The following is a 12,937-nucleotide window of genomic DNA, read 5'->3' as shown; positions in this document are numbered from 1 at the left end:
ATGAGAGCATAACAGCGCGATGAGCCCTCTGTAGCGCGGCTGGACGCCGCCTGCTTCATTTGGCTCTTGTTAGGATCTGTTAGGCAGCTAAATAATGAAATTCCGCTGACTGATTTCTGTTTTCCCTTTTTCTCTTTTCACCTCTGCTTTCTAAAACTTCTAATTCCCAGACCCATCCTCATGCCAACAAACTGCCCTTGAAGGATTCTTTCACTTATGAAGACTACAGGTTGGTGTGGGCTGTGTGTGTGCCTGTGTGTTGGGGGTGGTTTCTCAGTGAAGTGGGATCCTGGAAGGGAGGGAAAGGCTTCAGTGAGAAGTGACCTGCTGTGACCATTAAAGCATCCGAACAGAGCTCCTCTTTCAGAAGTTATCAGGAGCAGCTTGGATGAGTATCGGCATTTTCATAGCCACGTAGAAATTGCCATTAACCTGTCATGGCAGGGGATTAGCTGAGGTAGCCAAATGCTACTTGAGATTAACATTAGTGTAGGGTGGTCCTATGGATTTTTCTTTTCTTGTTTAAAAAAGACTCTGTTAGTGTAAAATGGGGACTTTTTTTGAACGGAGAGATTTAATTCACTGCACAGTGTAATAAAAAAGTCACGTTTTACATTTCTTACAATTCATAGAGGATTTCTGATCAGAAAGGAGTTTTATGGTTTGCTTTTCAATGAGGCTTAAAATAGGTGCAGAGTCAGCATTTGGGCAAAAGCGGGTTGGGTTGGGGGGTGTAGGGGAGTAGGTTTTGTGAGTCATGAAGACCCAGGAAGGGGCCTGAGCCCTGCGCAAAGCCCTCTTTCCGGCTCTGCCTCTTGGGAACAGTCTCCCTTAAGCACTCAGTCCTGCATTTCCCCTGGCTCTTTTTAAAACCCTGGGTTTGTTTTTAAATGATGATGAAGACCAAACATTACCTTTGTTACTTAGGAAAAGACTTCGTACGTTTGTAAGAGGTCAGACCTAAATTTTTGGTTATGTTATTTCTTACTGCAATTGGCTTTTAAATGTTCCAACCTTAAATCACCATTTGTCTTGTTATAGGTGGGCAGTCTCTTCTGTTATGACGAGGCAAAACCAAATTCCCACAGAGGATGGTTCCCGGGTGACCCTGGCTCTGATTCCTTTATGGGACATGTGTAACCACACCAACGGCCTGGTAACGACCTCTTCTCCTGTGTTGTGTTGAATCTGGGAGGCTGTTGTTGCTAAGCTTTGGGAGGGGGCTGTTATTCCACCTACCCATCGTACTCCCCCCTGCTGCCTCCCTTCAAAAGGAACAAACAAAACCAAACTGGCCACTCCTCCCCACCGCCCACAAATAGAAGCTGGTATTTTTCTTTTACTGCATTGACTAATACGGAAAACTGGGAGCTTGAATCTTATACCATTTTCAAAAGCCACAGTGAACTACGTGTATTTGCTAAGCCATAATTCCAGCCTCAGCATTCATTTTCTTATCTTATTGTACCACAGACTAAACCAAAGTTTCTTTTTACTTATTCTCTTTAAAATGCTCATTTATTGGGGGAAAAAAATCGTATTTCTCATTTTTCCTTTTGTGTCTTCTTTGCTGACTGTCTGTTTCCAGTTCTGTACTTTTGATTCTTTCTCGTCCCTGTCCCTTCCCCTGACCATGTTTATGAACCTGTTTTTGTTACAGGGCCTGTGGGGTGGGAGGAGGGGCTGGTGCCTTCGGCTCCTTGCCCTTGAATGCAGGAGTCAGCTGGCACCATCACACCTGGGAAGCCTGGGGAGGAGGAAATTGTATTATTACGGTTTCCCACAGCTGGGAAGAGGAGGAGGCTGGCTCTGTTTCTCCACATTCTTCGGATTCCAGGCAGCAGCATGGGTGAAGCGCTCTGTGCTCTGTGAGAGAGTTGTCTGATAAAGATGTCCTGATATTAGTAGGCAGAAATATGATACATTTCGGATCATTTTGAAATATCATACTTTATACTAGTATACTGGTTTGATTAGGTTTTATGTTCATCTTTTCTCTGTCAGCTTTCCTTGTGATTAGCAGTATTATAAATAGAATAAAGAAATGCCGTGAATGATTATTTCACATTGAATTCCCCAGAATGGCCAGAATACACGTAGTGTGCGCCAGACACTGAAGGCAGAATATCCTAGTGCTAATTTGGGAAGGTCTAGCAACGAGTATGCTCTTGAATCTTAAAAGTATTTAAATTGTGGCAAGAAAGGATAGTTCCACTTTTGTAATTACATTTTTGCCTTTAGATATGCTTAATTTAATTAGTAATAAATACTAAGACATAATAGCGTGTTTTATAACTTATTTTCATTGAATATACTTTTACATTTTTTGTTTTCTTTTTCTTCAGAGGTATTTTTAATTGATCATAAGCTTGAAATTTAAAAAATCTTCAAATAGCTTTTAATACCTGACTGTAGTATTTTTCTTTTTCTTTTTTTGAATTGGATCGTTTTTTCTCAAACTCAATTATTAGAGTTCTTTTTAATAAAATTAAAGCAATAATGCTTGGTTTTACTCTAAACAAAAAGAATTAACACAGGAGCCTCTGTAGTAAGGTGAGCAGTGCCCTACCCCCAGCCTCATGGCCCACCTGGTGGCACTGAGACCACCACCAGGCCACCGTGGTCCCTAGCAAAGCTTCCATCCATTGGCACTTCACACACTTGTCTGCACATTGATTTTTATTTGGCTTCCATGTAAATGGGATAAAACAATTCCTTTTCCCCTACCAAATGTTTAAAAAAAAAAAAAAAGGTTAGTTTATCTAAAAGTAATAAATTAATGACAACCAATGCTGTATTTTCCCTAATACGACTTACGTACTTTTTAACCTGCCACAGTCCTGGCAGAAGCAGTGCTAACCTGTAGAAGGTTTATTCAGGATGCTGGCACTTTGTCTTACAGTGGTTATGTTCCTGACATTCTGCACTCTGCACTCTTGTTGAACTGTTTCCCATTGTAATTATAAGACTTCATGGGAAATTTTCTGGGGTAGAATTTGAGAAATTCTATTTTAACGCTACAGAGTTGTATATGATACGTGTTACAGTTAATGTCTTTTTAAAAATAAAGTCTTGAAATCAAGGCTCGCCTTTTAAGACAAGAGATTTTCTTTTTTGCGTGCGTCTATCCTGACGATCATCTTATTGTCAGTCTACCCTGACTATCACTCAGGGAGTAGGTAGAATTTGTAACCCAGCAACGCTGTCTGCTTCTAACAATATCCCAAAAACCTGATTATGGTAGTAGAAACAGAAGAATCAAGTCAGTAACAGTAATTCCAAACCAGTGACAGCAAGGAAATGCTAAAGAAAGTAAGGGGCTGGATGAACACCTAGGCTAGAGATTCTGGTGAATATGAACTAATTTCCTAGCCACTCAGAGAAATAAATGTAGAAAGGGTTATAAGGTATGGTACTAAGCTGGAAGAAACAACGTATCTTTATATCTTGCATGATTTGTTCAAACTTAATGTAAGCAGAAGGTTTCCTTTGTTGAGGGTTTTTCGGTTGATATGAGAAGGACACTTCTAAGTGACTGATAGACAGTGGTATTAGTTCCCTTACAGAGAGTATGTTGGAATAATCAGTGCTTGCATTTGGATCTGCGACTCTACCAGGCGGGATGAAAGGGCAGCTGGAAATCCAAGCACAACGGAGGGAAGTTCTTTTTCAAGGTCCTTCTGTTTGTATATTGAAAAGAAAATCTAAAACATTTAGATTTAGATGAGTCTGACAGTCTCAGAAGTCCATTTTTACAATAGCAGACAAGTCTCTCCGAACAGCCTGTCCCCCCACACCCTCCGTGCACACAGGTCTGACTCACCTCTGGTTCCCCGCTGTTCCTCAGACACCAGCAGATTCCTTCGCTCTTGCTGTCACTTCTGCCTAAAACCCCCCATTCCTTAGGCACTTATGGGACTCGCTCGTAGACCTCCTGTAGCGTGGCTGCCCTGAGCACCCTGTGTAGAACGACTGCGCCTCCAGCCCACCCACCCGGCTGCCCTGTCCTGTTGCGTTTCCCTCTGTTGTCCAGATCCTCTGGGTCTGCCTTTTAAACAAACTATTGTTGGTTCACCCCCTGCCTCCCATTAGAATGGAAGAGCCATGAACGCAGGTGATTTTGGGGGAGGGTCTGTTTTGTTCATTGCTATATCCCTGTGCCTGGTATTTTTTTAATGAATTCATGACTGGTGAATAAATGAGTGTGAAAACCCCACGCCTAGGCAAACAGATCAGAAAGAAATAAACCAAAATGTTAACGTGATTGTGATCTGTTTTTTCTTTGTTTTTTAAAAATATTTTCCAAATTTTATTTGATGACCCTTTATTACTTTTTCCCCTTCCACCATGAAATCAATATAATACGTATTTGTTGAAGAAAATTTGAAAAACACAGAAAAGAAAATGTAAATGATCTACAGATCTTCCCTCTGTTCCCATCTTAGGAATGTATGTGTGTGTATATCATGCTCCTCCTCCTATGTTACTTTTAATATGTAAAATAGAATACAGCTGTGCACCAGGTGTGCCGTCGAGTTACCAAACCAGCCACAGACGTGAGTGGTGTGCGCCGCAGGCAGGAGGTGGCTTTCAGGGAGTAGGGCTCTGTGGAGCTGCTGGAGGCTTCCACTCCCTGCTGGGTTCCTCCTCCAGCATTGCCAACAAACTCCGGCTGCCACCCGCTCACCTCCCCTGTGCACACTTGAGGCTCCTGTGGGGCTATTCTCAGTTCCACGTGCTTTTATATATACGTATATATATAAATTTTTTTTCTCCCTATGTCTCTTTCCCACTAGATGTCCCTATGGGTAGGGACTGAGATTTTTCATGCCATTTTCCAGTTGCCTAGGTTAGGGCCTGGCATAGGATGACACTCAATATTTGTAGAAGGGAAGTTAGCTGGCAGTGTGGGAGGCAGGAAGCGGCACGTGGAGCTGGGCAAGAAGGAGGTAGAAGGACCCTGTCCTTGCTTGACGTCAGGAGGCTGCCCCTGCACCAGCCCTGGCCCTCCCAAACCCTCCCTTCCTAGTCTGGGCTTCAAGTCAGACCTGGTCAGTGGCTGCAGATTTCTGGGCGTAGGTGGTAAGTTCCTGGGGCTCCTGCCAGAAGGCCCTTGCTGAGCAGTGGGGTCCTAACAGCCTTGGAAGACCCCTCTGCAGGCCCGCCCTGGGAGGGCTCTGCTCTGAGAGAGTCCTCTAGAAACCTGGCTTCACGCAAAGGAAAGGCGAGGCCTGTGCTTCCGCCTGCAGTTCTTTGCATTGAGACACACTTTTGATACCATCCTAGAGGAAGTGTTTGGCAGTGCCACACAAAGAAGTTAGACACTCAGCCTCCAAACGTTCTGACCCTTGCTGAGAAAGGGCTACAGACTGGGGCAGGATCCAGCCTGTTTGCCTGTCAGGGTTGCTGTGGACATGTTAAGCCATATCTTGGAGCTTGACGTCTGCCGAGAGTGGGAAATAATCTGTAAAATACCCTTAAACACCCATAATCCTTTCTCCACAATCTCCCTCAATTTTCTCTTCTTTCCTCTAACTTTCCTCCTGTTTGTGCTGCTGGCAGGTCCCTGTGTACCTGTACCGCCAGCACCCTGGAGTGCCTGGATTCCCTCCTGGGAGTTTACCATATGGGCAGTTTCTCATTCCACTTTGTTGTCAAGGTGATGTTTTGGGGTCAGAAAAGTACATCCAGTGTTGGGCAGGAACTTCCTGGAGTTGATTTTAATACAATTGAAGTGTTTAAAATGTTCTGCGAGTGAAATGTTCTAGAATACTTGGCTTCATTTATTTCTCATTGCTGCCTATTTCTCATTGGTCTTTGCAGATCAGAACCTTGAAGGACTCTTAGACATAAGGTTAATAAACCATATTTATTCTTGGGATATTGAGTTTAAAGATTCGTGTTATATGGCCTTCCATCCCAAAATGCCATTCCCTAGACTCAAAAGTCATCTTTTGAATCCAAGCTCTTGATGCCTTATTAGCAAGGAGTGCTTGTGGCTGCTGTGAGTCTTTGATTCTCCAGGATAAAATGAGTAGGTCAGGCCGGGCGCAATGGCTCAAGCCTGTAATCCCAGCACTTTGGAAGGCCGAGACCATCCTGGCTAACACGGTGAAACCCCGTCTCTACTAAAAAAAAAATACAAAAAACTAGCCAGGCGAGGTGGCGGGCACCTGTAGTCCCAGCTACTCGGAGGCTGAGGCAGGAGAATGGCGGGAGGCGGAGCTTGCAGTGAGCTGAGATCTGGCCACTGCACTCCAGCCTGGGCCACAGAGCGAGACTCCGTCTCAAAAAAAAAAAAAAAAAAAAAAAAAAAGCATTCTAAAAAAAAAAAAAAATGAGTAGGTCAAAAAGTAATCAGTGACCATCAGGAGACAATCTAAGAGATTGGGCGCTGCTCTAAAAGACAGGACTCTGAGAAGGAGCTTTTAATAGAAGCTGGGGACCCTTTCCATTCCCCTGGGGGTTCATGCATCACGTGAATATTCCCAAAGGCCACTTCAGGTTTTAGGTTCTGTGTGCTGAGCACTCGGGACACAGAGATCAACAAGGGGCTCTGGCTTTCAAGTCTGACTGACGGGGAGACAGGTGCACAGATGACGTGACTTGGGCTGGAGGGTGTAAGGACTGGGCTGTGGGAGTGCGCAGGAGGGTGGGGTGAGGAGGGGTTCCCCGAGAAGCCAGGCCACAACAGGAGTAGAAGGAACTGTCAGGCTGGAGGGAACTGGGGCGGCAGGTGGGTGGCAGTTCCTGAAGCTGGAGGGAAGCGTGAGCTGCCTCCGTATTCGGCCGTGCTCAGGAACTTGAGGTTTATTCTGAAGGCAGAGCGGAATCATAGGAAGATTTTGAACAGGAGAGTGACATCGTACAATTAGCAACTCCGGAAGGACAGTATTGGATTTTGAGACTAGGTCCCAAAAGTTGGAAGGTTTTTGCAAAAAACAAGCTAGACGAGAAGGAATAAGGACTGTAGCCACACAGAGGAATGAGGAAGAAAGTCATCCAAATGGTAGTATTTACTAGATGAAATGCTGAGCAGGTGAGATGTGAGGATTTCCTTGTAACTTGTGTCCAGAGGCCATGACATTGGCTGACCTTCACTAAGATAGGAGAGCTTAGAAGGAGACGCAGTTTTGGGGTATAGTGAGAGGGTTTTCTATATTTATTTCTAATGGACCTAGAAACTCTCACATTATATTTCTCAGCGGAAATAGAGGGAATAAGAAACAACAAAGTTATTTTATTTTGCCTTTGCATGCTTGAAAGTTTTAATTTCTTTAATTCAGATCATATATCCATAATTCAGAAATAGAGCTTTTGTTTTCCCTGATTCTTTATCCAATGGAAAACCCACTTTGGTTTCTTAATGGACAAACATTACATAAAGATAATACTTGCAAACAAATGAGGGTAGTACAGGTCATCAGTGAACTGAAAGGAGGCTTAGGTGCGCCTGTGGGAGGCGTGGCCTGTGGGCTTACTGCCCTCACTGCTGCCAGGGAGGCCCAGAGGCGATTGTGTTTTGTTGAGTCCAGCAAGTGATACTCTGTACAGTCTCTTTATCCAGCCGTACTTCCTTTATTTCAGGTGTGTAATTTTGCATAATCATCTCTGATGTAACTAGAGTTAACCTCAGTGCTCAAGCAGTTCTTTGCCCCATTTTCCAAAGCACTCAGATGCACCCTTTTGGGTACCTTTGGATCCCCTTTCTCCTCTGATTGCCAGAAACAAGTTCGTGATTAAGTGAAATGTGCATGTGTTTGCCAGAAACCAGTTCATGATTAAGTGAAATGTGCACGTGTTTGCCTCACCATCATTTCCTTCCTTCTCCCGGGGCTAGATCACTACCGGTTACAACCTGGAAGATGACCGCTGTGAGTGTGTGGCTCTGCAGGATTTCCGGGCTGGAGAGCAGGTGGGTCTCGTGGCATCTCACAAAATGTGAACCAGCCATTGGGCACTAAGTTAACACTGTGTTGGTATCTTAAAAAGGAACTTAGGAAAAAAAATGTGGAATTCAAATTGAGGATTGTTTTTCTGGAACGCATCTTGAGACCTGAACCCGTAGTACACATGTTCATTTGTGCTTCACTCACTTGTTGTGCTTTGCATTGTGCTTTGGGTCCACAGAGAAAAGTATTTAAACACAGTTATTGGCACAATTGGCCTAATATTTGTAAATATTTATAACACTGTTAACTAAAAATAAAGTGTGTTATGACACTAAAACAATTTTTAAAATTTCATAAACTGTGTTGCCTTTATTTTTTCTACTGATTAGAACCTTCTTTATAAGAGTATTTAAGGGGCAAAAGCAAGGGAATCTGTTGTCTTACACTTTCACTTTAATCTCAGATTTTTTAATATAGTAGTTTGGGTGGGAGGAGCGGTAAGCCTTTGGGTGAGTTTGAAAATATGTGTCTATAAATTCCCACATTCTATCAGTCTACACCCAAGCAGACAGTACAGACATGGAACTCACATCCGTAATTGACATTCCAGTTGAGACAAAATGAAAAATATTTGTCTAGCAAAGTACTGATCTGTTCCTTCTTTAGAAAAGTTTATAAACCCACCTGCTAGGTGCAGGATTAATTGCCACAGGATCTAGAAATAAGTTTCTGACAGATACTGCTTTACAGTTCCAGAAAAGACCCTGCTGTATTAAAAGGATGGGAAGAACTTGGTGAATTTTAAAATGCAGTCTTCTAGAAATAGCCTTGCTGTCCTTTGAAAGAAGAGGATTATAATAGAGGCCTGGTGACCCCAGGCACCTGGGGTCCTTTGAGTAGTAGTAAGGCCTTTGGTGGTGCTTTCTCCTGGTCTCGCCTCTCCATGCGGTGGTGGAAGTGGGTGCTTGGTCTCAGACGGTTTGGGAAGTTGGGAAAATTGCACGGCGTCACCCTTGCAACCTGTGCCAAACAGGTGTATCAATACTTTCAGCTATTTCGTGTCATTAATGTAAAGTAGCATTAAATATATGAGCACTAAGCCTTTGCCCTGCCCTGTGTTAAGAATACACGCCAAGTTTGTCTCATGCCCTTTTCTTTTTTCTTTACTGCATCTCAGATTTACATTTTTTATGGCACTCGATCCAATGCAGAGTTTGTGATCCACAGTGGTTTTTTCTTTGACAATAACTCACACGACAGAGTGAAAATAAAGCTTGGAGTGAGTAAAAGTGACAGACTCTACGCCATGAAGGCCGAGGTCTTGGCTCGTGCCGGCATCCCCACGTACGTAGAAAACCATCGGTTGGCCCTTTCCTGCAGTGCTTGAACTATTTCCAGTTGCATAGTGTTTAATTGGTGTGTTAATAAAACTTCTCTCCAGTAGTTTGTCTTAATCCGTTTATCCCTGTGGCACAGCAAATTTAAGCCATGGCGACGCTTGGTGACTTACCAGCATTTTCAGATAAACATAATTGTGTCATGGGGCGCATTCACAGTCAGTTTTGGGGGATATGGCCTGAAATCCTCATTAAGTTAAATAAGTACTTTCGTATCATTCATGTCTTTCACCTTGAAAAGGTTAATGGCCTGGATCAATTTGTTTCATTTAATTCTATGCTACCATTAGTTTCTGTAATGAAGTCATGATCCTCAGTGATTTCAAGAATTTCTAGTTAAATTCCTTAAGATTTTCTTGCATTTGAGGCATAAAATGATAAAGAAGACAGGAATTATGATTCATTAGTTCTCCAGGGAATGGAGGAACCATTCTTAATGAAAATGGATTATCCAGACCTTTTTTTGTTGAACTTGTCAATATTTGATTAATGATTTAAAGTGTGAACTCAACATAAATTATTGTTAACACTTTTAAAAAACCATGTGTACGTTTAATGTTTTGAATGTGTTGTGTGCAACCTGAGATTACCGCTGTCAGGCTCTCAGAAAAGCTGGCGAGGATGGACTCCAATTCTGGATGTCCACTTCCATCCGCCCCAGCCTGTGGCCTTTTGCAAGGGCTGAAAATCATGCTCACAGTTCAGATGAGGAGCTGGGGTCTTCCAGCTCGGCTCTCCTTGAGGACAACCACACGTGCTGTAGACTGTAGGGATCTCACTTTGGAGCAGGTGGGTAGCCGCAGCAGGGTATCTGATGCTGCTTTCTGCTTTGTCAGTTCCAGCGTTTTTGCGTTGCATTTTACGGAGCCGCCCATCTCTGCTCAGCTTTTGGCTTTTCTCCGAGTGTTCTGCATGACTGAAGGTACGTCATTTCAGGAAAAAAGAGATGTTGACTTTTTTATTTTTAAATCATGGAAGTGTGAAGCATAGGGGTTCGGATTATAGGTAAAGTGGATTAAAACTACAATACTTTTGGGAAGAGGCAAGATGGCAATACTGGAGAAAGAAGAAATTGATTTGTTTTACCCTAGAAATGTTTTATTAAATCCTCAATGTGTTGTCAATATTAATTTGTAATACACAAATAATTCTCAACTGCATTTGAGGAAAACTTAAAGCATCTTGGATCAGGTAAATATATCAAAATTCTACATTTGTAGCCTGACAGAGCCTCATTTCACTCACAGGGCACTAGTCTTTTTCACTTACATAGAGCAGTTCAGGATCAGTTGATCCTGTGATGTTGTGTAGTCAGCTGTGGCATACGTGGACCGTAGGACTTTATTTGTTAACCTACTCTGCATTCTAAATCTGAAATTGCCAGCAAGCATTTTAATGCCAAGCATCCTGTTAGAGTAAATAACATTGCAAACAGAGTCTGCGTAGAACACAAAATGTTCCTGGCTACAGCCTCTTATTTCAGGCCCAGAAAGAGTTAAGTGTATGTATTGAGCATCTACTTTTGCATTTGCTTAAAACAAGTCATTTGGGGTTTCTTATACTGACATTTGACCTCTCATGGTTGTGTTTTTATTTTTCATACTAAGATGTATCTTACAAATTTCCTGGTCCTGAGGTTTCATTTTTAAGTGTGTGTGTGTGTGTGTGTGTGTGTTGCTGTTGTAAACTGCCTTAAATCCTGTGCAGAACAGACTGAGTAGGAATGAGTAAATGAGTGTTTGACTGAGTGAACAGACAAAAAAGTGTTCTGGATGAAAGCTGCCCAAGCACTTCCTTGGTCGGAGGAAGCAGTCGTGGCCCATGCAGGGGAAGCTGCTGTGCTCAGCGGTCACTGGCTTTGGTTTTAATGTCTGGATCCAGGGAGCAGTGCTGCACAAGTCGAGGGCTTGACGTCACGCTGGAGGCAGAAAAAACCTAGTTCCAAAACAGAGAGAGGCAGTTCACACACCAACCGCAGAACCCAAACTGAGATACAGTCATTGTTCCTTATAAGCAACCCTATCGCCTAGATTTATAGTTATTCAAGTGGGAATTTTGGTGCTTTTTGTACTTTGGTAATGGTTCATCAATTCAATTTAATGAACAGGAGTTAAGGAGTTAACTGTGAGCTTTTCTTGCTTATATGTGGATACAAAATTAAATGTTGCAGTTCATATACTCAAGGAATTTATAATTAAGAGAGGTGATGGTGATGATATTCCTAGAATTTGTGAAGCATTCACTGTGTGCCAGGTATGATGCTAAATGTGGTACATGCTTAATTTTAATCCCATCAGCCTTGATTGATAAGTGTTCCCATTTTACTGATGTAGAGATTCCACTTCAAAGAGGATAAGTATTAGCTGGGTGTGGTAGCACAAGCCTCTAGTCCCAGCTACTCAGGAGGCTGAGGTAGGAGGATTGTTTGAGCCTGGGAGGTAAAGGCTGAGTAAGACCCGGCTGGGGGGAAAAAAAAAGAGAATAAAGTTGGCTGAATGCTATGGCTCATGGCTGTAATCCCAGCACTTTGGGAAGTGGGAGGATTGATTGAGCCTGGAAGCTTGAGGCTACAGTGAGCCGTGATCTTGCCACTGCACCCCAGCCTGGGCAACAGAGCAAGACCCTGTCTAAAAACAAACAAACAAAAAACCCAGAGGATAAGTAACTTAGCCAAGGTTGCTCAGTAAGCAAGTAATGACCCTGACTTAGAACCCAGCTCTGTTAACTCCAGAGCCCATGCGCAGGACATCCCACGTTGCTCCTACTGGTTCAAGAATAACATAGTACATGGAAAAAAGTGTTAGTACTCTAGGGGTCTGGAGGAAAGACATTTGAGTTAAACCCTGGAGCTCAGTGATGGTTCAGACATGGTAGAGCAGGAGGTGAGGGGTGTGGCTGAAGACCTTTAGCAGAGGGAGGAGCTTGAGCAGGAGCCAGGGAGAGGGTGGAGGGCACTGGGCTCTTTACTCTCTGGAGTGAGCATACACCATGGTGGCCAGAATGAGGGGCAGGGATAATTTGCAGGCCCTGTGTGCTGGAGGCAAGCTCAGGAGGGTTCTTGCTGCAGGAGCTCCCGGTCAGCTCCTGCTCTCCAGGCAGGCCACATGCTACATTGTCTTACTCCCCCTTTTGTAGGCTTTATTTCTCCAGGAATGTGAAATGAGTCCAGTTTCACTTTTAAAAAATGAGCGGAGAGAAAGCTCTGCTGCACACCTGCAGCTTCCATCGTTGCAGAGTGCAACTTGGGCAGATTGAGAGAGGAGATGAAGGAAGGAAATAGTAACCTTCATATTGGGGGCCTTTGAAAAGAACTTTCAACCACTAAGAAAGCTTAAAAAAAGCCAGAACTTCCGTGTTGTGTACAAAGAATATAAAATGAAGACTCAAAACTAAAAATCCTGAATTTCATCATGATCTTTACTAACAAATACAAGTTAATAAACTTCTTTTTTGAACATTAGATAGCCTGTTTTCTTAAAACTGCTGGCATCCTTTTAGGTCTGTTGATTCTCTTTAGTTTCTCTCTAGTCATAGACAATTTGTCATGTCAAGACAATTGCTGGATCTTTGAATTACTCTAACTAATACTAATAAAAGTTTGGTTTGCTGGCAGCAGTTCTTCAGTTTGAATTGTAAATAGTGACAGCT

General features: G+C 43.0%; 1 protein-coding gene across 4 annotated transcripts in view; it reads left to right on the top strand.

The window, feature by feature from the left end:
- SETD3 (SET domain containing 3) overlaps positions 1–12,937 on the top strand; it is an 85,659-nt gene that overhangs the window by 69,042 nt on the left and 3,680 nt on the right. For 3 of the 4 annotated variants that reach the window (XM_025392315.1, XM_025392317.1, XM_025392316.1), the window contains exons 7-11: positions 171–229; positions 1,042–1,156; positions 7,841–7,915; positions 9,070–9,236; positions 10,126–10,211. In XM_025392315.1, coding sequence (XP_025248100.1) covers positions 171–229; positions 1,042–1,156; positions 7,841–7,915; positions 9,070–9,236; positions 10,126–10,211 — 502 coding nt within the window. Of the gene's footprint in view, positions 1–170; positions 230–1,041; positions 1,157–3,847; positions 4,265–7,840; positions 7,916–9,069; positions 9,237–10,125; positions 10,212–12,937 lie in introns of those variants that run through there. The other variant, XM_025392318.1, reaches the window with a different exon arrangement.

This window comes from Theropithecus gelada, chromosome 7b (assembly GCF_003255815.1).
Source record: "Theropithecus gelada isolate Dixy chromosome 7b, Tgel_1.0, whole genome shotgun sequence".
Classification (NCBI taxonomy): domain Eukaryota; kingdom Metazoa; phylum Chordata; class Mammalia; order Primates; family Cercopithecidae; genus Theropithecus; species Theropithecus gelada.
This window is presented reverse-complemented; position numbering and strand designations above follow the sequence as displayed.